This window comes from Delphinus delphis, chromosome 17, assembly GCF_949987515.2.
Source record: "Delphinus delphis chromosome 17, mDelDel1.2, whole genome shotgun sequence".
NCBI classification, from domain to species: domain Eukaryota; kingdom Metazoa; phylum Chordata; class Mammalia; order Artiodactyla; family Delphinidae; genus Delphinus; species Delphinus delphis.
In genome coordinates this window covers 65343019-65364773 of record NC_082699.1, presented here as the reverse complement: position 1 = coordinate 65364773, position 21755 = coordinate 65343019, and the positions used below count along the sequence as shown (strand labels likewise).

At 41.3% G+C, this 21755-nt stretch overlaps 1 protein-coding gene across 1 annotated transcript in view; it reads right to left on the bottom strand.

The window, feature by feature from the left end:
* Positions 1–376: 376 nt before the first annotated feature.
* FER1L6 (fer-1 like family member 6) overlaps positions 377–21755 on the bottom strand; it is a 126477-nt gene continuing 105098 nt past the window's right edge. Inside the window, exons 33-40 of the mRNA XM_059995163.1 lie at positions 21415–21575; positions 18793–18935; positions 16470–16558; positions 15909–16007; positions 13597–13838; positions 11913–12076; positions 2011–2111; positions 377–647 (exon numbers count right to left, since the gene is read on the bottom strand). Of these exons, the coding sequence (XP_059851146.1) occupies positions 461–647; positions 2011–2111; positions 11913–12076; positions 13597–13838; positions 15909–16007; positions 16470–16558; positions 18793–18935; positions 21415–21575 (1186 nt within the window). The 3' untranslated portion in view covers positions 377–460. The remainder of the gene's footprint in view (positions 648–2010; positions 2112–11912; positions 12077–13596; positions 13839–15908; positions 16008–16469; positions 16559–18792; positions 18936–21414; positions 21576–21755) is intronic.

The window sequence follows — 21755 nt, the reverse complement described above, 5'->3', positions numbered from 1 at the left end:
TAATACCTTCCTTCCAAATCTGTCCTAAAGTAATGCTGTTCTTTTCCTTTTCAACGTCACCATAAATGTATGTTGTGCTTTTTCCTAAACCTCATCCATGAAACACATTCCTTACTTAGTGCTCTAGAAAATATTTTCCTAAGTCAATTTGAGGTCACCATTGATTACTATGGGGTAAAGGAGCCATTATTTCATCCTGCCCATGGACAAAACCATGACTTAAGGCTTTTAAATTGGAAAGGTAGTGGCAGGGTTGGGGTAGGGCAGGACTATTCCTCTCCCATCTCCTCCAAGAAGAGCTGATCTGTCCTTAGACATAGGGAGTGGCTCTTGGGCCCTCTGGGTTTATCCCCTTAGCAGCCGGCACAGTGCCTGCACAGAGCATACATTCTTATACATTTACAGATGAGGAAGAAGGGAGGAGGAGTAGAAAGGGAAGGTCTGGGTCCTCCATGACCCTCTACGACGAGCCCACAACGATCCTTCGGCTGATGGCTCCCGGCAAGGTATAGATGAAGAGGGCCAGGAAGATGATGAGGAGGATCAGAATGAAACCGATGATGATGTACTTCTTGTAATTCCTCCAGATGAGGTGGTACAGGCACTTGAAGGGGGTCACAAACCAGGAGAATGAGGTGTCTGGGCGGCTGAGAAGGAAGCAAGAGAAGATCAGGGAAGGGGCCATGTTGTCAACACATAGGAGTCTCAAGACCTCAGGAAGGATTTCTGACTCCCAATCTCCAGGGGCCCACAACGAGAGGCCCGAGAACGGGCGAAGACCATGTTGCCTTGAAGCAGAAGCAAGCTAACATTTTGGGTGATAATGATTCCTCATCATTTTAAAAGTTGGTCTGGAGGAGGGCAAGAGTTTGGTTAGGACCCAGCCAGAGAACTGAGGGCCCTCTGTCCGTCCCACCCTGACCAGCTCAAGCCCTGCCTCTTCCATGAAGCCCTTCCTGACTACCCCAGTCCACAATAATTCCCCTCATTCTGAATTCCTACCTCACTCGTGGCTTGACTTACCCACTTTTTGAACCTAACATATGTCTTCCACACTCTGATGACTGTTTTATGAACCTGTGTGTTCTCTCTAAACAGACTGAAAGCTTCTGGAAGGCAGAGTTTATATCTTACATTTCTTTGGTGTTCTTCAAAGTGTTTTTTTTTTAGTAGGTACACATTGTAGGAGTTTAATAAATAATTTTGAATTAATGAAGCACCAGTTATGTTCCTAACACTATGATAGATGAAAGGTAGGTACAAAGAAGGGACCACCTACTCATCATGAGACACTTGGCGTCTAGGGAGGGGTAGGACAAATACAATTTGAAAGAGTATTTTGTGTACACATTTCTTATCTATATATGTTTACTTTTTAATTGATATATAACCATGGTTTCAATTGAATAGGGTAACACTTGCTGCTAGTAATTCTACTTCTGGAAATTTATTTTAAGGTGATAATTTATAAAGGGGAAACATTTTTATCATGTTATAATAATAGAAAAAAGGTAGAAGTAAATTAAACATCCAGTTACGGGGTGGCAACCAACTCAATTATGGGTATCAAGTCTATGGACTATTCCACAGCCATTTAAAAATCCTAATTATGACAACTATGGCAACAAAGCAAAAATTTTCAGCAAAGGATAAGTGAAATATGAAGATAATTTTGTATGCATAATTAGAGAAATAGTAGAAAAAAAATGCATGTGAAACTTATATTCCCATGAAAAAAATAGCAGAAAAAAAATATGAAATTATTCTAGAAGTGCTTATGTGGTAGTTCTATGGAAAAGTGTCCTGTCCATTTGCCAAACACTCTATAATGTTTCTGGAATATTTTTCAATTATAGAAATAAAAAGCTACACTGATTGGATGGTACCTATTAACTCCTCACTTCTCCCAGCGGGATGCTCTAGGGAAATGTTTTCATCCTCTGATATGGGGACCTCAGAGGGTCCTTCCCATTTCTGATGTCCCCATCCCCACCCCGTGACTTCACTCACTTCGGCTTGGCCAGGGGCTCTGGCTCCTTTCGGGCTTTTCCAACAGGATTTTTCTCAGCTTCTTCTGCCGTAACGAGGTGGAACTCAGCTTCAACCTTGCCCTGCACAAAGACAAACTCTCAGTTTCTAGTCACAAAGAACTTCTGGGGGCAACGCCGACTTTCTAGAAGAAGTGTTATCATGTGGGAGAATGTCAGGAAGGATTGTGACTATCCTCCTGCTTTATTTTGAGGAAATATTATCTTTTCGGTCCTGGGAGAAGCCATTTTTATGACCGACAATAAAAGCCCTGGAACGACGTTACTCTTGAGTTTTGTGAGAAGAGGGGGTCCCACGTGTACACATAGACACACAAATGCTCAGTCACATGGACTATTTCACTTGTAATCATTTAATATCTGCAGAAGTAATATGAATTACAGAAAGTAAGAATTAAAAGGGGGACTAATTACTTGAGTGGCAGAACCCTCTTGAATCTGCTGCCCTCTTTCTTCTCTGTCAATGACTCTCAAGAGGAGATGGGTGGGTATGGACCTACATTGGCCAAAAGGCTTTTCTGTCATCCTTCCTTGTTTTTGTTGTCCCCTCTGTTTTAGAATTATCCTTTTATTCTAGCACTCTCTCTCCCCTTCTCTTCCCTCAGTAAGAAACAGCCTCTTTGGTTTGAAAATTATGAGTCATATGCTTCTTCAGAGCATTGTGCCAAAGATAGTGGCAGAGATGTAAGTCTTGGGTTATCAAAGGATGAGACAGGATGTCTGCAAAAGGTAGGAGTTATTCTTTCTTGTTCATTCATTACTTTTGGGGACCCCCTGTATGCCAGGCACTGTTCTAGGCCCTGGGGACTTAATGATTAAGAAAAATAGGACCCTTGATCTCCTGGAGCTCCCGTTCTTGGTGGAGGGGACCCTCTCTCCTGCCTCCTTTGGTTTTGTGGATCAAAATTCAAGGTGATAGGAGGGACACAGATGTGGCTGGAGACTGCAGCATCACCAAAGTATTTTAGCCCCTATGATTGCTGTTAAAGCTTGTCTTTCTGAATCCCATGTGGATGGGGTATTACCTGACTTCAGAGGCATGGCTGATTTCCTACCCCAGTAAAAAGGTCTAAGATTCTGATGAACCAATGGTCTTGTGTTAATTTACCTATACTTTCTGAAAAAGCCAGGGCTTTTTTTTTTTTTTTTTTGGTACACAGGCCACTCATGTGGCCTCTCCTATTGCGGAGCACAGGCTCGGGACACACAGGCTCAGTGGCCATGGCTCACAGGCCCAGCCGCTCTGTGGCATGTGGGATCTTCCCAGACCAGGGCACGAACCCGCGTCCCCTGCATCGGCAGGCAGACTCTCAACCACTGCGCCACCAGGGAATCCCATGCCAGGGCTTCTTAACAAGCAAGTTTAGTTGCTGGCAGCCATGAAAATGTAATCGTGGGAGAAATTAGAGAAAAGTAGAGTATTTGGGGTGAGTTTGAAGCTGGAGAAGAGAGGCAGATTCATGGTTGTCTGAATCAGTAAAGAAGCACAGTGGGCTTTTATTACAAGTGAAGTCATGATGTCAGATCTAGGTGGTCTCATCCATTCTTTAGACTAGTACCATGACCCGACTCAGAAGGCATTAAATTCCTATGATCCAGAAATATTCCTTTAAAATATGTATATATGTACTCTCTCTTGTTCCTATTGAGAAATTTTGGCTCCATTGGCAATGACTTGCACATAAGGCACTCAGGAAGTATTTGAAAACCAGGAAAGAAAGAATATAAAGCTTCTATCCATTCTATCACATCTATCAACAGTAGAGCAATAGTAATATAACTCTAACTGTAATTGCAATGCTTTATTGAATGCCTGTTTTGTCCCAGGTCTGTTCTTTTTATCTATTATCTATCTATCTATCTATCTATCTATCTATCTATCTATCTACCTATCTATCATCTATTTATTACAGTGACTAGCAAAGTAGGTCTCCTTTATATTGATAGAGAAATGAAGCCATAAAAGTCAAATAACTTTCCCAAGGTCACACAGGCAATAAGTTAACCAACTGGAATTTGAACCAAGGTCTGTAAGATTCCAAAGCTCATGCTCTTTCCATTATAGCAGGCTGCCTCCCAACTGCCTGATAATTGGACTAGAAGTTTTATGAGGACCTTCCCAGCTCTAACGTGAGATGATTCTATGACTGTCTTCATCATGGCCACCTAAAAGCATTTGTCTTCTTGGGTCTTAGTTTCCTCATCTATCAAATGGCCAGAGGCTCTTTAAAGCAACTTGGCTCTAACTTCTAGGTTTCATGAAAGGCAGAGTTAGAGCCCACGGTGCCCCTGCAAGATTTCACAGCTGGAAGAAACCCAAGAAGCCAGCCCAGAACTCACGGCAGAGAGGCTTCCAATCTGCCAAAAGGGTTTATTTCCGGATGTTTTTCAGCGATGATCTGAGCGCCACTGAGCAATATATTTATACGCTGGGAGCCTCATCCAACTCCTCTATACTTGATAGAGCTTAAGAGTCACTAACCAATTGCTGGGCTCCAAAACGTTTGGAAGAGAGGACAAAAATCAACAGAGAACAAGTTAGGACGAGAGTGAAAGGATCATAGGTGTCTTCATTGCCTAACAATAAGCTCAGCCCTAGTGCTGTATAACTTGCATGGTGGTGTGTGAAGACATTATTCCACTTAAACCATTTGGCAGCCTGGCAAAACAAATGACATTTTTATTCCCATTTTACAGCCCAGGAAACGAAGGCTTGATGATGTTTGCTAACTTGTGTTATAAAACTAAGATTTGTACCCAGGTCCTCTGATACCAAGCCCCATCCTCTGCTGTTTTATGTGTCCAAGTGGCTCCTTTTTGTGGAAAAAAAAAAAAGCAGCCTATTTATTTAACAGTGACTCAATATACCTTTTCTGAAATGTTCAAGAGGGGCCTCATAGTCATTGCCATGGCTCCAGCATTAGAATGTATTTTTGATGTTTCAAATAAAATGTTGAAAAACACACTTGCTATATAGAAACATTGTTGCACAAAAGAAGCCAAACACAAAAGAATACACGATGTGTGATTTCATTTAGCTAAAGAAGGAAATAGACATGATCAAATGATGAGGTCAGAGGTCAGGAGAGTGGTCAGGACAGGGGCAGGAGGGGTCTGGGTCACTGGAGAGGTTCTGCTTCTTCGTCTAGGTGCCGATAGGAGTGTTCAGTGCGTGAAAATTCATGATTGGCACATTCTTCTGTAATGTATACTACTCGTTTCTGTATGTAAGTATATTATATTTTAATAAATTGGTTTTAAAAAGAAAAAAGAGAACATGTTTTTGACTTCCATCTAACGACTTGCCTTGGGTAGCTTAAGGAATAGTATAGCATAGCGTAGCACAGGAATTGAGTGGGTACGATTTGGTGCAGACAAATTGGCATCTGAAATCGTGCTCTACCACTTACTAGCTGTGTGACCTTGGGTGAGGTACGTGCTCTCTTTGAGTCTCAGTGATCTGGGACGTTAACAGCATGTACCCCATCAGATTGCTTTGAAAAATAAATGATACAACACTTATAAAGTGCTCAACTCAGTGCCTGGTGAATAGTAAACACTTAAAAAATCATAGTTGTTAACTTCAACACTATTTTATGGACAGAAATGCATAATTTCCTGAGAAATATATTCTGCCCATTCAGAAAACTCCCAGAGAAGTCCCAAGGATGCATATTCCCACAGGAAAAAAAAATGCAAAGAAAAAAAGGAGGCAGAGAATATGAAATTAATTCTGCCCTAGGCATAGCAGTTGTCAGCTAATATCATGAAAAGCCTTGTCCCCGCTTCACTGCCCTGCCTTTGCGGTCACAAAGCATTTATCTGGTATCGCAGAGGCAGCAGAGGAAGGTGTTTACTGACATAGTCTGATAAACGCTGCTCCTCCTTCCGTGTCTCTCCACACAGAGGGTTCCATGTCCTATTTCAATCATCAGTATTCAACCAAGTACCAGGTAGAGGTCTTAAGCTAATAATATCCTCCAAATGTAATTTTAAATCAGAGCTAGAAAAAATGGGCAGTGTGAGAGACTATCTATTAACCTAATGACATCTATGGATGGAAGAAAATGATAAGGAAAGGTCCTAAAAAGACTAGATTGGTTGTATTGCATCCATTGTTTATGGGCTTCAAACTTCACTGGGCCTGGAGGGTGGACGCTGGGGGAGGCTGAGAAGTGATTGTGTTCAGGTTGGACATGCCTTCTTCAGCAATAATTATTGCTTATTAAACACAACTGTCACTCATATGAGATGAGGCATTCACATACATTAATGGTGGGAATGTGTACTGGTAAATCCTTTAGGAAGAGGAATATACACCTATACATACATACATACATATACATATATATATATACACACATATGTATCCGCACACATATATATGTATGTGTGAGTATATGTGCATTACAGTATATAATCATACTCTGGACCTGTGAATTCCATTTCTGGGTAGCTAATTAAGGAAATAATTCAAAACTCAGATAAACCTTTAATGCACAAAGCATAGTCATTATTATTTTGGATGTTCAAATTGTCCTATTTTTCACAATGAGATGTTGTGTAGGAGGATATCCATATTCTCAGGAGATGCATAGGGAGTCTTTAGGGGTAAAGTGTCAGAATGTCTATAACTTACTCTTAAATGGTTCAGCCAGTGTGTGTGTGTGTGTGTGTGTGTGTGTGTGTGTGTGTGTGTGTGTGTGTGTGTGTGTGTGTGTGTGTGTGTAAACTATATCCATATATTCACATATACAGACAAAATAAATATATCAAAATGTCTACAAATATTAGATCTAGGTGGTGGGTATATGGCTGATCATTGTACTATTCTTTCAACTTTCTGCATGCTTAAATTTTTTAATGCATGTATGTTGAGGAAAAAACATGATTTAACTGTAGCATTTCTATTTTGAGAATACAAAGAATTAATAATATTCATAATAAAATGTAGGGGAATGCTCATTGTAACACTGAATAAAGCAAAATGAACAAGGCATTATTTTTAACATAGAATGATCACTATTATATAAAACTAACCAAAACCTATGCATATTGGGAATAACCAAAATGTTAGCAATAGTTTTCTTTGGGTGATGTGCATATGGGCGCTATTTCTTCCTTTCCACATTTTTGTGTCTTTCAAATTTCCTATAAATGCATATAATATACTTTGTCTTAAAAATGCTCTTCACATGAAAATACCTCCACTCCTGGAGAATCTGAATTTGCCACATACTATTTAGATGATTTGTCTTGTCTACCAGCTGCCTCAGCTAAGCTGTGAAATTCTGGATGGCAGAAATGTGTCTTATTGATCATTGAACCTTTAGTTGCTAGTGTACATGGCCATAATAAATGCTGACAATTGTTTTTCACACTAACCTGGAGGTAGTTTTAGTTGTTATGCTCTTGGGACTTACCTGGGCTACCTAACTGTAGACTTGCGAGATTAACCTGTAAAAGAAACTTCCTGATCTCCATCTTCTAAAGGAGTGATTTCTTTGAAGGTTGCTTTTAGTAGGATAATGCATATAAAATGCATAATGCAATGTGTTTCATGAAGAACATGTTCAATACATATTCCCTTTCCTTCTCCAAAGGGTACCCATTCTTTTACAATTCCACTGGAGCTGTTTTTCACTTACTATCCATATTCCACACTAGGAGCTGTGCGATCCAAATGTCTAAATTACACTGCTTGGGTGTACAGATAAGCAGCTTTAAAAATAAGCCTGGCAGGTGGCACTGCCCATAAACAAATCCCTCCTGGCTGCTGGTAATTGGAATAAGATGACAATGATGTTCTGACTGCTGGCTTCAAGGCACGGGAGGGGAGTTCATGCAGAGTTGGAATTAGAGAATGTCTTTGCTGGAAACACACCTTGGAGGCACCCAGTCCAAACTACTCATTTTATAGACATGGAAACTATAAAAATTAATAAAGAGAAACCTCAATTAAAATAGAGTTGAGAGACCTGAAACGGGAGCTCTCATGCCCTATGCTGATAGCAGAGCGTAACAGGAAGAAGAAAGACTTTCTCTTCTCACCTGGCAAGAGCTCAGCCAATGAGAGACAGTCATGGCTCAGTCAGTGAAAAGCCATGGACTCTGTTAACTATAGCACTCCCAACTTCCTTTCCCCCTCTATAAAAGAGTTCTTTCCATTTTTGCTGGGGATTTGCACATGGCTAGCCATGGTTGCAGACCTCAAATTGCAATTCTTTGTTAACTCCAAATAACCCAGTTTTTGCAGGAGAAATAACTAGCAGTCTATTGTTGGAGCATCTGTCAGCACTTTATTCTTTTTTATGGCTGAATTCTATTCCACTGTATGGATATACCTGATGACATATTTAAAGCCATTTAAAAATCAAAATGGAGTAACTACGGTTCAGGCATCCAAAATGGAGCCAGGTGGGACCTCCCTGGTGGTCCAATGGTTAAGACTCGGTGTTTCCAATGCAGGGGACCCGGCTTTGATCCCTGGTCGGAGAACAAAGATCCCCCACGTGTTGCACAGTGCAGCTAAATAAATAAATAAATAACAAAATGCAGCCAGGTGACCATTGTGGATGCAGTTGCAGACATGTTCCTAAATCACTGGGAACTTGAATTTTCTGAACTGTATCAAATTCTAGGACACTACTGGCCATCTTCAAAACAGTATCTGCTAGCAGCTGCACCCTGAAACCTTGTAGTTTCAAAGTTTCCCCAACCCTTTTGCAACAATGTAATCATTTTGAACCCCAACCAGTTCTTGTTTAATAAGCGCCCTTACTTCTTGCCAGCTCCGATCCTAGTTCTTGACAAACAACCTGTGTAACCTTGCCCCGCTTTGCTTTATAAGCATCCCCCATTTTGTAGTCCAACAGAACACAATTCAAATGCTTCTTGAATCTGTGTCTCCCGGGCTATGGTCCTAACAAACCCCAGATAAGCACCTCTCTACTTCAATAAGGTCTCTGTTTCTGAAATTTTGGTTAACATACCACATTTTGTTTATCCATTCATCAGCTGATGGACATTTGGGTGGTTCCACTTTGGGGTTATTATGAATAATGTGGCTATGAACTTTCACAACACTGCTTTTTAAAAAGGTCGCCAGGAGAGGTACAAATTATTATGTATAAAATAAGCTACAAGGATATATTGTACAACACGGGGAATAGAGCCAGTATTTTATAATAACTGTAAATGGAACATAACCTTTAAGAACTGTGAATCGCTATATTGTACACCTGTAACGTATAATATTGTACATCAACTGTACTTCGGTTAGAAATTAATTAATTTTAATAAATAAATAAATAAAAGGTCGCCAGTGACCTCCACACTGTTAAACCCAATCGCCACCTCTCTGCTTCTTATGCAACCACCCAGGAGCATTTGACACAAAGACCCAGCTGTCCGCAAAAGACTCTCTCCTCTCTGGGTTTATGTCTCACCACATTTTCATTGTTTTCTTCCTACATCGCTGCCTACTTCTCTTTCTCCACTTGTGGCCCTCTCCCACCCTTTGTCCCCATTGCAGTGAGGGACTGTTTCCTGTGTGAATCAGATCCCCTCACCTCCCTGCTAGAAACCATTCACTGGCTTCCTGTTGATCTGAGACCGAAATCCATAAACTCTTCAACATGGCGTCTGAGGGCTGCATGATCCAGCTCTGGTTTCCTCTCCACTTCATTGGCGTCACACTCTCTTCACCCTGCTCCAATTGTGCGAGGTTTTTGCTTGTTTGTATTTTAATTCCTCCTATGCACTGAACTCATTCTCACCTCAGGGCCTTTGCCTGTGGTGTTTGCTTGGTGACAAATGCACTTCCATATTTTTCCCTATGGCTCACTACTTTTCATTCTTTAGGTCTCAACTATAAAGGTTCACAGTCACAGAAAGTTCTCTAACCGCTGTATGGAGTGGGAATATCTGCCTTGGATATGCCTTAACTCAGCACTTCCCAGCCCTTGTTTTAAGAATTTGCTCGGCAGAGCAATTCTCAGAGCTCCCTGAGGGTCTGTTTCTCACACTGTAATCCTCAGTTTGGCTCAAATAAAATTCACTTTTTTCTCTTAAAAAAAAAAAAGAAGAATTTGCTTTCTTGGTGTGCCTGTGGGTGACTCGCTGTGCATTTGTGTGTTCATCTATTTACCCTTGTGTGTCTGTCTTTGACATTGGACTATATTATTCTCAGGGTCTATCCTTTAATAGATGCTCAATAAATATTTGTTGAATGAAATGAAGAAACAAATTACATGGAAAATAGTCAATTAGGATCAAATGAAATAACAGAAGGGATCTGAACATATTTGGCAAACTCTGCAGGGCTATAAAAATATAATAGATGACTGCCATTATGTAATATATACATAATCACTGCCGTTTGTTTCATAGGAAAAGGAATTATGTCAAAAGGTAAGAATTTGGATTTCAGGACTTGGCATTCCCCATTTCCTGACCTCATGTCACATTCTGACAACTCTGACCAGTGGGCATTTAGCTGTCCCCATGGGGATATTTCATGACTCCAGGCTGCACTCATCATGGTTCCTCTACTTGGAGTAGACATTCTCCTTTTCTTCATCTAGAAAAGGCCTTTCATCATTCCTTGTTCTTGAAAAATTTGTGCTGTGCCCTGCTTGACCCCTCAACATCCTCAGAGGGGATTAGCTCCTCCCCTCTTCCTTCCCTGTGTCATTTTCACTTTGACTATTTCATGCAGAATGTACTGTTGATACATCTGTCCTCACTGGACTCTGAGCTGGATGACAGCACAGGCCATGCTTACTTCATTTCTGAACCCATCCATCCATCAATCAAGTCACTGACTGAGCATCTATTATGTGCTAAGCCGTGACGCCTGGAGCGGAGTACAGAGGCTGCCACGTAGTGAAACCTCAACGCATACTTGAGGAGACTGGAAGGAAGGAGCCTGCTTGGATCCTTGTTCTTTTGATCCAATCTCACCAGATGGGACTGAATTGAGACTGGAGGGAAGAGAAAGCTCCTAGAAAACATACTAAGACTAGACACCACGAAGTCAGGTCAGCAGCTCCCAGTTAAGTTCAAAGAAATCCTTGTCTTGTACCCATTGAGCCCATAGCACAAAGAGAGAGTGAGCAATCAGTCTCTATGCAGACCTGCTACCTGAAAGGTCCTGACTTGCGTTTGCTTTTGCCGCTGGGCAGTAGGAACAGAGGGGAGAACACGCTCACCCCAAGAGGAGGACAGCAGTGAAAATAGGCCCCCTATGCTGGCCCAGTCCCTTTCCTCACCTTCACTGAGCACTTAAGTCCTCCACCCTCCTTTACAGGGGAGTGAAGAGCGGGCTGAAAGAAAGGGCAAGAGAAGCTTTCTTCCTACGATTTGTGAAAGGTCCGAGTTCCTACAGCATGTGTCACACAGTATGGACCAAGTTGGCTAGGCAAGGACAGGGGTAAATGGCTCTCCTTTCTGCTAGTATCCTCTCGAGCAAGTTTTAAAAGGATGGATCACTTTTTAAATCGAGTTTCACGTTTTGAGGGTGAAGGGATGAAGCAGTTGTATTAAAATTGTACATTAGTCAGGACTTTATGCGTAATTTCAAGAAATGTTGAAAAAAAATTAATGCCGGGGCATATGCTCAAGGTAAGAAGATAGAAACCCAGCCTGATATAGATCACTAGTAAATCAAGCATGCTGAAATATGGAAGGCACAATGCATTTATACATTTTTCAAAATTCTCGCTTCTCAACAGAAACTTTGCCCTAAAGGGCTCTATGTCATTTTAGGGCACTTGACTTGAAGTTTACAAAATGACTCATTTAAAGAATATGAGGTCCCCTGCCTGCCCCACCCTCACCCCATCTCCTACAGCTGTCACTTACCGTGAGTTCTTTGCTTTTAGTGAAAGGCCACCAGCCCCGCACACGCTTTTGCTGGAATATGGATATCTTGCTCTCCTCACTTGCATTTTCAAACTTGGTGAGATCGCAGTCTTTGGCAGCCTTAGCTGCTCGGGGAAAACTATTGAGGTTCATCTCCAGGGAGCCTGTGAAGAGATGTCCTTAACAGTTATAGAAGGGCTTGAAAATCCATCATCATCCTCATTCACCCACTCACTGGTCATCCATCCACTCACTGGTCATTCAGTCAGGACCACATGGGATCCACAGACATGTGCCAGGTACTGAGGACACAAATATGACCAAGACATGTTTGGTGCATTTAAAGCATTAGTAATAGGGCAGCAGGTAGAAGACAAGGGCAGAGCTACCATATGTAACTTTCAAGCCTTAGTTTCCGGTGTCATCTGTTGGGCCTCTTCTCTGCTCCCTGAGCGTGATCTGGGTTACGTGTCTATCCTTTGAGCTGTTCCCTGCCTTAGCACAGACAACCTGTAAGAACCTCCTCCCCCGACCATACCTCTGTCTCTGAGCCCACTAAACTGCAGGTTGGGGACTCAGTCTTACCGTCTTGGTAGCTGCTCTCCAGTACCATCGTGGACTCTCAACAATGTTTTCTCTTTTTAAAACTGTTTTATACATTTTAAATGTTGCTCTCCACTTACAGTTATTACAAAATAGTGGCTGTATTCCCTGTGTTGTATGATACCTCCTTGAGCCTATCTCACACCTAGTAGTTTGTACCTCCCTCTCCCCTACCCCTATCTTGCCTCTCTCCCCGTCCTTCTGCCCACTGGTAACCAGTAGTTTGTTCTCTGTCACCTGTGAGTCTGCTTCTTTTTTGTTGTATTCACTAGTTTTCAACAGTGTATTTTCAATGAGTGAATATAAGCCAGAGTAAGATAATTCCACGAGAATGTTCTATTTCTCTCTCCTTAATAACCTTTCCTTATTTCGAAAGTGATGTATGTTCACTGTGAACATTTAGAGCGTGCACATTAGCAAAAAATAGAAATCTTTTTTTCTATTATTTTTCCACCTCCCAAAAGTTGACGACTGTCCTACTTATTAGTTCATATCCTTGTATCAGTCTTTCTGTCTCTTTGGCTATCTCTGACTATCTCTTTCTCCTATAAAAATAAACATATTTTTTACCGAAAGGGGATTTTTTCCTATACACTTTTTTTCACTTAATGCACCCTGCACAACTATCCAACTCATTAAATATTCTAATATTTTAATGGCTGCAGGGTTATCACTTACTGAGTGCTTACTATGTATGAAGCATTGTCCTTCGTTTTTAAATTATATTATCACACTTACAGCTCCCCTCTGAGGTTGTAATATTATTATCCCCATTTTACAGCTGAGGAAAACTGAGGTACAGAGGAGACCAGTAATTAGCTCAAAACTTAATAGCTTCTTAGTAGTAAAGCAAAGGTCAATTTTAGTCTGTCTGAATATGTATCTTCCACCATAGCGATGCACTGTAACTTATTGAGTCAATCCCCTATTAAGGGCTATTTGGAGTGTTTCAATATTTTGCTATCAAAATTATTAAATAGCATTGAAATTACTATCCCTGGAGCTAACTCAGACTAAGTTCTCCAAAAGCTGGGACAAAACCCTCAACATTAATACGAGCTTGATGAAGCCACTGGCTTACCCAGAAAATCATCTGAAGACAGCCTTTCAAAATCCCAAACCTGAAGCACCAACACAGCTGGCGTCTTACACTCCATCTTCTCTAAGGAAAAGATGTTCTCCCTCTTGGTAATGACCATTTGCTTCTCTGCTGGGAGATACTGAAATGGAAACAGAAAGCGCCAGTTGAAGTTCCCCTCTCCAGTCAGAGAGTTGTAATGCACGTCTGTTTCCTGCTTGTCATCTTCCAAACCCTTTAACCACCTGAATAAAGACAGAAAAAGAATTAAACACTCAGGGAACATTATTCAGGCATCAGTATAATCAAGAGCGATTTAACTAGTTTCATTGTGGTCACAGATCCATGGTTTTAAAATTATGATATAGTTAGATTTAGATGAAAGCTTCCATTGAATCCGAAAGAGATAAATAGGGATCAAAGGGTCGGAAACTGAAACAAGACTCTCGGTCTAAGTCAGGTTGGGGAATTGTCTTCAGTTCTTGGGTAGATCTGAAGCCACACTCAGTAAAAAGGGAGAAGTCAGGAAATGTGAAATGAAAGTGTAACCTGAGTTTCCTCTCACCTTGGGCGACCTCTTTATAACACGTACCATTTCTGCACCCACTACATTACATTGCTACATTACATAGGTAAATTATCTAACCTCTCTGTGCCTTTGTTTCATCTGGAAAATGGAAGCAATGACAATATCTAGTTCATAGAAATTCAGAGGAATTATATGAGATAGTATATGTACAGTGCTTTGCGTACTCCAAATGATCTATTATGTTATTTCCTCTTAGTATTATCTAGTCTTTTTCCTCCGTGCCAAGTATAAAGTAAGCCACAATGAATACATTTTCCCCTAGTACTTTATCCACAGCTAATTAATTCTTGAGGAAAAAAGGTACTTTTAATTCAAACTAATTGATAATGCCAAACCACTTGCTTTCTGAAAGCAGACATCCCTCCCTCCACCCCAACCCACCCTGGGGCAGGGGAGGGTAAATACCCTTCTATTCCCAGAGGAGTGGTACCACCTGGGGTATGGGCACAATTATTTAGCTAAAGATGGTGCTCAGTCAACCAATATATGTGTGGTATCTCTTACGAGGCAAGGAGTGAGCTAGATGCTAGGGGAGTGATGGGAGCAAACAGGGATGGTTCTTGCCTTCATGGAGCTACAGTCATGGAGGGAAGAGGATGGAGGGAGATAGGTGGGATGGCAAAAGTCACCAGTGAGGGATGTGCAAAGGCCCTGTGGAAGAAGAGGTGAGGACACATTCTAAAAAGGGAAAGAAGCTCGGTGTGACTAGAGAGCAGAAGGCAAGGGGGAGTATTGATCCAGCGAGATGAGTCTGGAGACATAGGCAAAGTCTAGTCATGTGTGATATTTTAGGACATATGAGGGATTTGGATCTTTGTCTAGAGAAAATAGGATGTCATTAAAGGGTTTTAAGTACAGGACTGATGTGCTGAGATTGTGTTTTGAAAAGATAACTCGTGTTTCAACAATAGAGAACAGATTATTGGAGGCAAGACTGAATAGGGAGAGACCAATTCAGATAATATTGGTATTTCAGTGACCCTAGCAGGAAATGATGGAGGAAAAGATGATGATGGTGATGTGGTGAGATGAAGAGAATGGACAGTGCTGACAGCTATTTTGGGAGTAAAATGAACAAGACTTAATAGTGTACTAGAAATGGGAGTGTCAGTGAGGAAGGGGGTTTCTTGTTGGGGGAAAACAGAGATACCAAAATAAGGCTGAGATGAATTGACTGTTTCTGAGATGAGTTTTATCTGAGGGTACATGTTTAAGTCACATTGTTTCTGATTCTCTACCACTTCACCTCCCTCCCTGATTAGGGGCAAAAAGGAAACCTACAAAGACATTTGTGTTATAGCCAAGATGTAAGAGAGAGATACAAAATATTTAGTTTCCTGAGTCCTAGGTTGGTAAAACTAGCAAACGGGAAGGTATAAAGTTTAGCTTTTGTACTAGGCTTATAATCTTCTTAACACTTAATCTTTCATCAATAGCACTACAGCTCTCTACTTCCTTCTGGTGTAAAGGTATTTTGAATGTCATTCAAAAAGTTTAGGTATCCAATATTTAACTGAAAGAGATGTTTATATAATAAGACTTCCTCACAAAAATATTTCATGGGATAATCATTCTTAGCAAAATGACCAAATAAGGCAAATACTTGACAAAGAAAGTGACCTTATCTAACAAGGTGAGTAAGATGGACTCCTTTTGTGAGATGGTTAGGGGTTAAAGAGGTAAAGAGGAGAAGGAAAGGGGGTATGGAGTTTGCTGGTGATCTTACCCTTTAACATAAATATCACTTGATTTTTGTCCTGTGAAGATATTCTCATCCTCTAAAATGACATCTTCTGTGTTCCAGATGGTCACTCTCAATTCATACCTGGGATAAGGGAAGGCAGACTTAGGTTGAAGACCTTGGACGCTGAGTCGATTGGTCTTTATGTGATTCTGGTACTGCTGTGAGTCTATAAGCTTCCTCAACTTTACCAAGTTCTAAAATGTCAAGACTTAAGGTCTTCGTTCCATCAAAACCAAGTGTCCCAGCTGGAATCGCCAAGAACATGAATTTCTCTGAGCACATCCTCCTTGCATTAACTGACATTTTTCAGAATGTTGAAACTCAGGGGCTCCTACCATAAAACAGGGGCCACCATTTCAATCCCCACCACTACTATTATCACCACCACTCACCCCCTGCTGTACTTGGCCGGGTGGCAAGTGAGGCATGATTAGCAGGTGTCAGCTGATTAATGTAATGTATCAGACACCAGATCAAATGACATGATCCTTTAGTCCGAGACTTTGGTCTCTTTCCTTGAAGGTGGGGCTGCAGGTTACTTACCCTTTGGGTTTCCTTGGCGAAATGTCAACAGGAGGTCCAGGCTGAGGCATGTCTTTGGGAAACATGTCCACCCACATCTGCAGGCGGCCCTTGTTAAGAAGACATCCTTTAGATTTTTTTGGGGGGGCATTATCACATGGACACTGACCATTCACGGTGTTAACAGATCCCTTTACTAGTAATGGATATTAGGTACATATAATATAATATAATGTAATGTGATATAATAAGGATATTATCCATATTATATTCAGAATATTTGTTGACAAAGACAGAACTTATATTTTTATTAAAAATTAGAACATATATCAAGAGGACCGTATATCAAGAGAAGGGGAAGGGTAAGCAAAACCTTATTGCGTACCTACTATGTGGTAGACGCAGTGCTATGCACTTGAAAATCATTAATTCTTCCAATATCCCCACTAGGTAGATGTTATTATTCCTACTTGGCAGATGAGAAAATGTCTTGCCCATGTTTACACAGGCAACACATAGTACAGCCTGGATTCAACCCTTGTCTGCTGACTCTAGAGACCCTGCTCTTTTTACCAACCCCTAAGGATTACAAAGATAACACTATCTGTCAGAAGAATCATGCTTCATTGCTTCCAATGTAGCTTAGCATCCATTGTCTCCATCAGTGCTCACCCCCAGCCACGTTTCTGTGCTACACATAAAAAAACTAAGGTTCAGAGAAGTCAAAGAAATTATCTGAAGTCCCGTGGCTAATTAGTGGCAGAACAGGGCCTTCCATCCATTGCTTTGGACTCCATACATCAAAATGTACCCTGTTGCAAGGGATGTGAGAGCCCAGGTGGGGAGAAAGTCCAGTGGATTCCATATTCAGGTCTGTTGTATGCATGCTAATTGCTCCATCAGCTCAGGCAGGAAGGTGAGTGATCACCAAGGGCTGGGATGGTCAGGGGAGATTTTATATGAAGTAAGTGGGGCTTCCAACAGAGTGGGAAGGATTTGTAGGATTTGGGTGAATGAGAGGGGCTTTGGCTAGGAAAAAAAAAAAAAAGAGGATTTCCAGGGGAAGGGGCAATGTAGGCAAAGAGTTAGCATTCGGGAAGAGAAGAACCAATTCAATGGAGGATTATATTCCTAGGTCTCTAAAGAGACATTAACATTCACCGTTAACCAAGAAGCTACATCTGACAGGCAAAATGAAGGATACCAGTAACCAGAAGATTTCAAACATCTGGTAGTAAATCTTAGGAAATAGTCATAAGCTTCTACATCTGGTAAAAGTTTATCCAGACATGCCCTCACACATGCTATCAGGAGGTTTATACCCCAGCATTGCTGGGATAGCAGTGTGGGAGTTCCTGCCCCATTATAGTCAAGCCCACGTGCTTTGCCCAGACTACACAGAGAGTGGGTCCAGAGTTGGGACAGATCTAGGGACTCACACTGCCTGGGTTAAATCCCACCTCTACTTATTACCAGCTGAGTAACTTTGAGCAAGTTACCTAAACTCTCCGAACCTCAATTTCTTCATCTTAAAAGTAAGGATTATAATAATTTCATCGTGAGGCTGTATTAAGAAATAAGCGTGAGGTGACACACACACCGGTTTGTCTAGGAAAATCGTGGTGTGTGCCCCTTGTATCAGCTTAATTATTAATAGTGCCTTCTTTCCCTCTCAAAATGGCCCTAATTTGGATAACTAAATCTATGGCCATCCTAATTAGGTGAGATAATTTCTGTAAAGGGCCTAGGACATAAAAGCCTCTTAATAAACGTGTCTTCTCCTCCCTTCTAACTCAGAAGCCAGATCTCTAGTTATCTTTTCCACACAGCTTGTTTTGCCAGTTCTTCAAGGTAAGCCTCCATCTATTGCTTCTTTGGGAAAACTAGTGGGCTGTGTGGTTACTGATAGATTTTTGGACAAGGTCTTGGGCACATCCGATGAGTTTTGAAGTTTCTCAAATGTCAGGATTCTTCAGAAAGAACGTGATAACTCAAATCATAAAAGGGAAAGAGCACTAAATCCTACTCTGATTTTAGGGCAGAGTTTCTCAATCTCAACATTCGTTTGGGGCTGAATAATTCTTTGTTGTGGAGGGCTTCCCAGTACAGAACAGGATGTTTAGCAGCATCTCTGTCCCTTCCCACTAGATGCCAATATCACCCCTACCCACGTGAGACAACCAAAAATATATGAGACACTGCTAAACATCCAGGGCAGGAGGGGCAAAACTGTCCCTGGTTGAGAACCATTATTATACAGCACACAAGATTAACTTGCAGGGGAAAAGTCATTCTCTTCGGGGATGAACACTCTTATGGGGGCCAGAACTGTCTTGGCCACTACCTGCTCCATTCCTGGCTTATCCCTGTGGTACAGTGGCCGAGTTTCTACGTGCTCAGGAACCAGCCTACACCCAACCTCCGGGATATCCTCCCAAGAGTGTAAAACGCTGAGGGCCAAGTGCTCGTACGACTCCACCGTCTCATCTGCATGGAAGAGAGAAAAATAAAGAGACTTGTCAGATGTGTTCCTGTAAGGTGATAGTCATGGGCTGTCAGATGCGTTTTCAAACACTCCCTTAAAGGTTCATTTAAATATACCAAGGAACCGGGAGAGAGAAAAGGCAGTGAAAGAGAAAAAGGACGAGAGAATGGAAAGAGGTAGGAGTAGAGTGGTGGGAAGAGGAAAGAGTTTGAAAGTTAAGAGAGCCAACCTATCTACAAAACAGAAACAGACTCACAGACCTAGAGATCAGACTTGTGGTTGCCAAGGGGGAGGGAGAGGGAGGGACTGGGAGTTTGGGGCTGGTAGATGCACACTATTACATTGAGAATGGATAAACAACGAGGGCCTACTGTATAGCACAGGGACCTATAGCCAATCTCCTGGGACAAACCATAATGGAAAAGAATATTTTTTTTAAAAAGAATGTATATATGTGTATAACTGAGTCACTTTGCTGTACAGCACAGATTTGCACATCATTGTAAATCAACGATACTTCAGTTAAAATAAAAATTAATTAAAAGAAAGTTAAGAGAGTGGGAAATGAGATGGGTTGACCAAAAGATCCAGAGCTCAGTCAGAGTCTTGGAGTACTGGACTCCCTTCACCCCTTGAATCAAACTCCTTCAGAGTCTATGAATCACAAACTTGGCTGCAAGGGACGAGAGAGGGTATGTTTCCTGGAGACATAAAACTGTTTGCTAACACCACAGTGGGAGAGGGCCTGGAGAACCAGTGTGACCCTAAGCAACGTGGTGAAACAGCCACAATATGTGCCCATCGATGTCTCTTGACTTTTCTCATCATTGCTTGGGATCTCCCGTCTACCACCACTTACTCCAGAAAAGATTCTCTGATCTATCGTTTTACCAAAAAAGGTAATTCATGACAAAAACTGCCAGTAGAAACGATACTCACAAAATAAGGCAAAAATTGTTGAAAGAATAAAATCTTCTTGAACAAAGTTTAGAAGGGCCAAATTCGACATAGGAAAGTTGAACCAGGTTTAACCAGAAAAAGGCTACCAAAAGAATCTCCCAACAGCAGTCATTACAGTCAGTAAAAGTAAATAGGGATGAACAAGTAATCAATGAATTAAATCTTTGTCAAAAAGTTTAATCAGTCAAGAACTGATCTTAATGAATATAATTTCAGATTTCTGGTGGGCAAGTAAATTGGTTAATCATGAAATGTAGAATACTGACCAAGGGACTGAAGTGGCTTCATAGAATACATTACAAAAAAGTATTTTTCTCACAGAAATTCATCAATATCATTAATACACTAAATGTCAATAACTCTGCACGCATGAACCTCTAAGAAGTTCTTGGGGCCAAAACAAGGTAAAAAGAAATCTTGGCATTGAAGTGGTGGGATCAACATAGTGTCAAAACACCCTGTAGGGCTTCCCTGGTGGCACAGTGGTTGGGAGTCCGCCTACCGATGCAGGGGATGCCGGTTCGTGCCCCGGTCCGGGAGGATCCCACATGCCGCGGAGCGGCTGGGCCTGTGAGCCATCGCCACTGGGCCTGCGCGTCGGGAGCCTGTGCTCCGTGGCGGGAGAGGCCACAGCAGTGAGAGGCCCGCGTACCGCAAAAACAAAAACAAACAAACAAAAACAAACAAACAAACAAAAAAAACACCCTGTAGCGTGTACTTAATCGGGCTTTTTGCATCAGGAGCACTGAACCATATATAGGTAATTTTTAAGCATCAAATGGACAGGTGTGACAGTAGAGAAATTGTTCTATAACCTTAAAGTAAAGGTGGCTTTTTTTTCTTATCCTAAATTTATGAAAGGCTCTCTGGGATCTTCCTGGTACGTCCTATGTTGCTCGTATTGAAAAATCTGTTTCTTGGTGTTGAAACAGGAGATTGGTTGGTATAACACTTATGGGGGTAATTTGAGTTGTGTCCAGTGATTTATTTTATGTAATATTAATTTTAAGGTATTGTCTATCTTCTGACACAACAATTCTACTTATATGATATGTACTGTAGACACATCAGAAATATGCAAAAATATGTGTAAGGATGTTCGTGGTAGCATTGTCACTACAAAAATGGACACAATGGAAATAAATGTCACAGCCATAAAATAGAATATTATCAAGGATTGTTTCAAAGAACAGAGAATTGTCATAATCTATTGGAAATAGAAAATGCAGAGTACAAAACTATAGATATGGTACATTTAAAATTATGTAAAAATGTGCCAAATTGCACACACACTGTGCAAAATTTATATTTCTGTAAAGAAATATACCAGCACGCACCATGGTTATCTCTGAATTTGGGAATTAAGAGTGATTTTCGTCCTCCTCCTTACTTTTCCATATTTTCTATTGTGAGCATGCATTAATTTTACAATAAATGAGCATTATCTTCAGTCACCAATACCACTGAAAGCAGGCTTTTCAAAAGAAGAGCCATGTCAGCGGGATACATTGGGGGAGTTACCTGTGTCCTCCTCGGTGAAGACTGTTTTTCCACAAAACACCTGGTTTCCTATCTGTATTTTCCCAGGGCAGAAGTAGGGGCCATCCAGCTTGTTGTCTTTGCAGAGCTTGGTGAGGATTTCGGTGGGTTTGGACGTGTCTCTCCAGGCATTGTATCCTTCTCTGAAAAGTGGAGGAGGGACAGAGGGTGAGGTCCAGCCTCCCTGGGAGCCACATCTGAGGTCCTGGTAAAAAGGACCGCCTAAGGATGATCTGTGTTAATCCTTCAGATTTAACTTGACCTTCTATATGCTTGGGGCTAGTGTTTTCATTTTATCATCTTCTCTCTCTTCTGGTCAATAC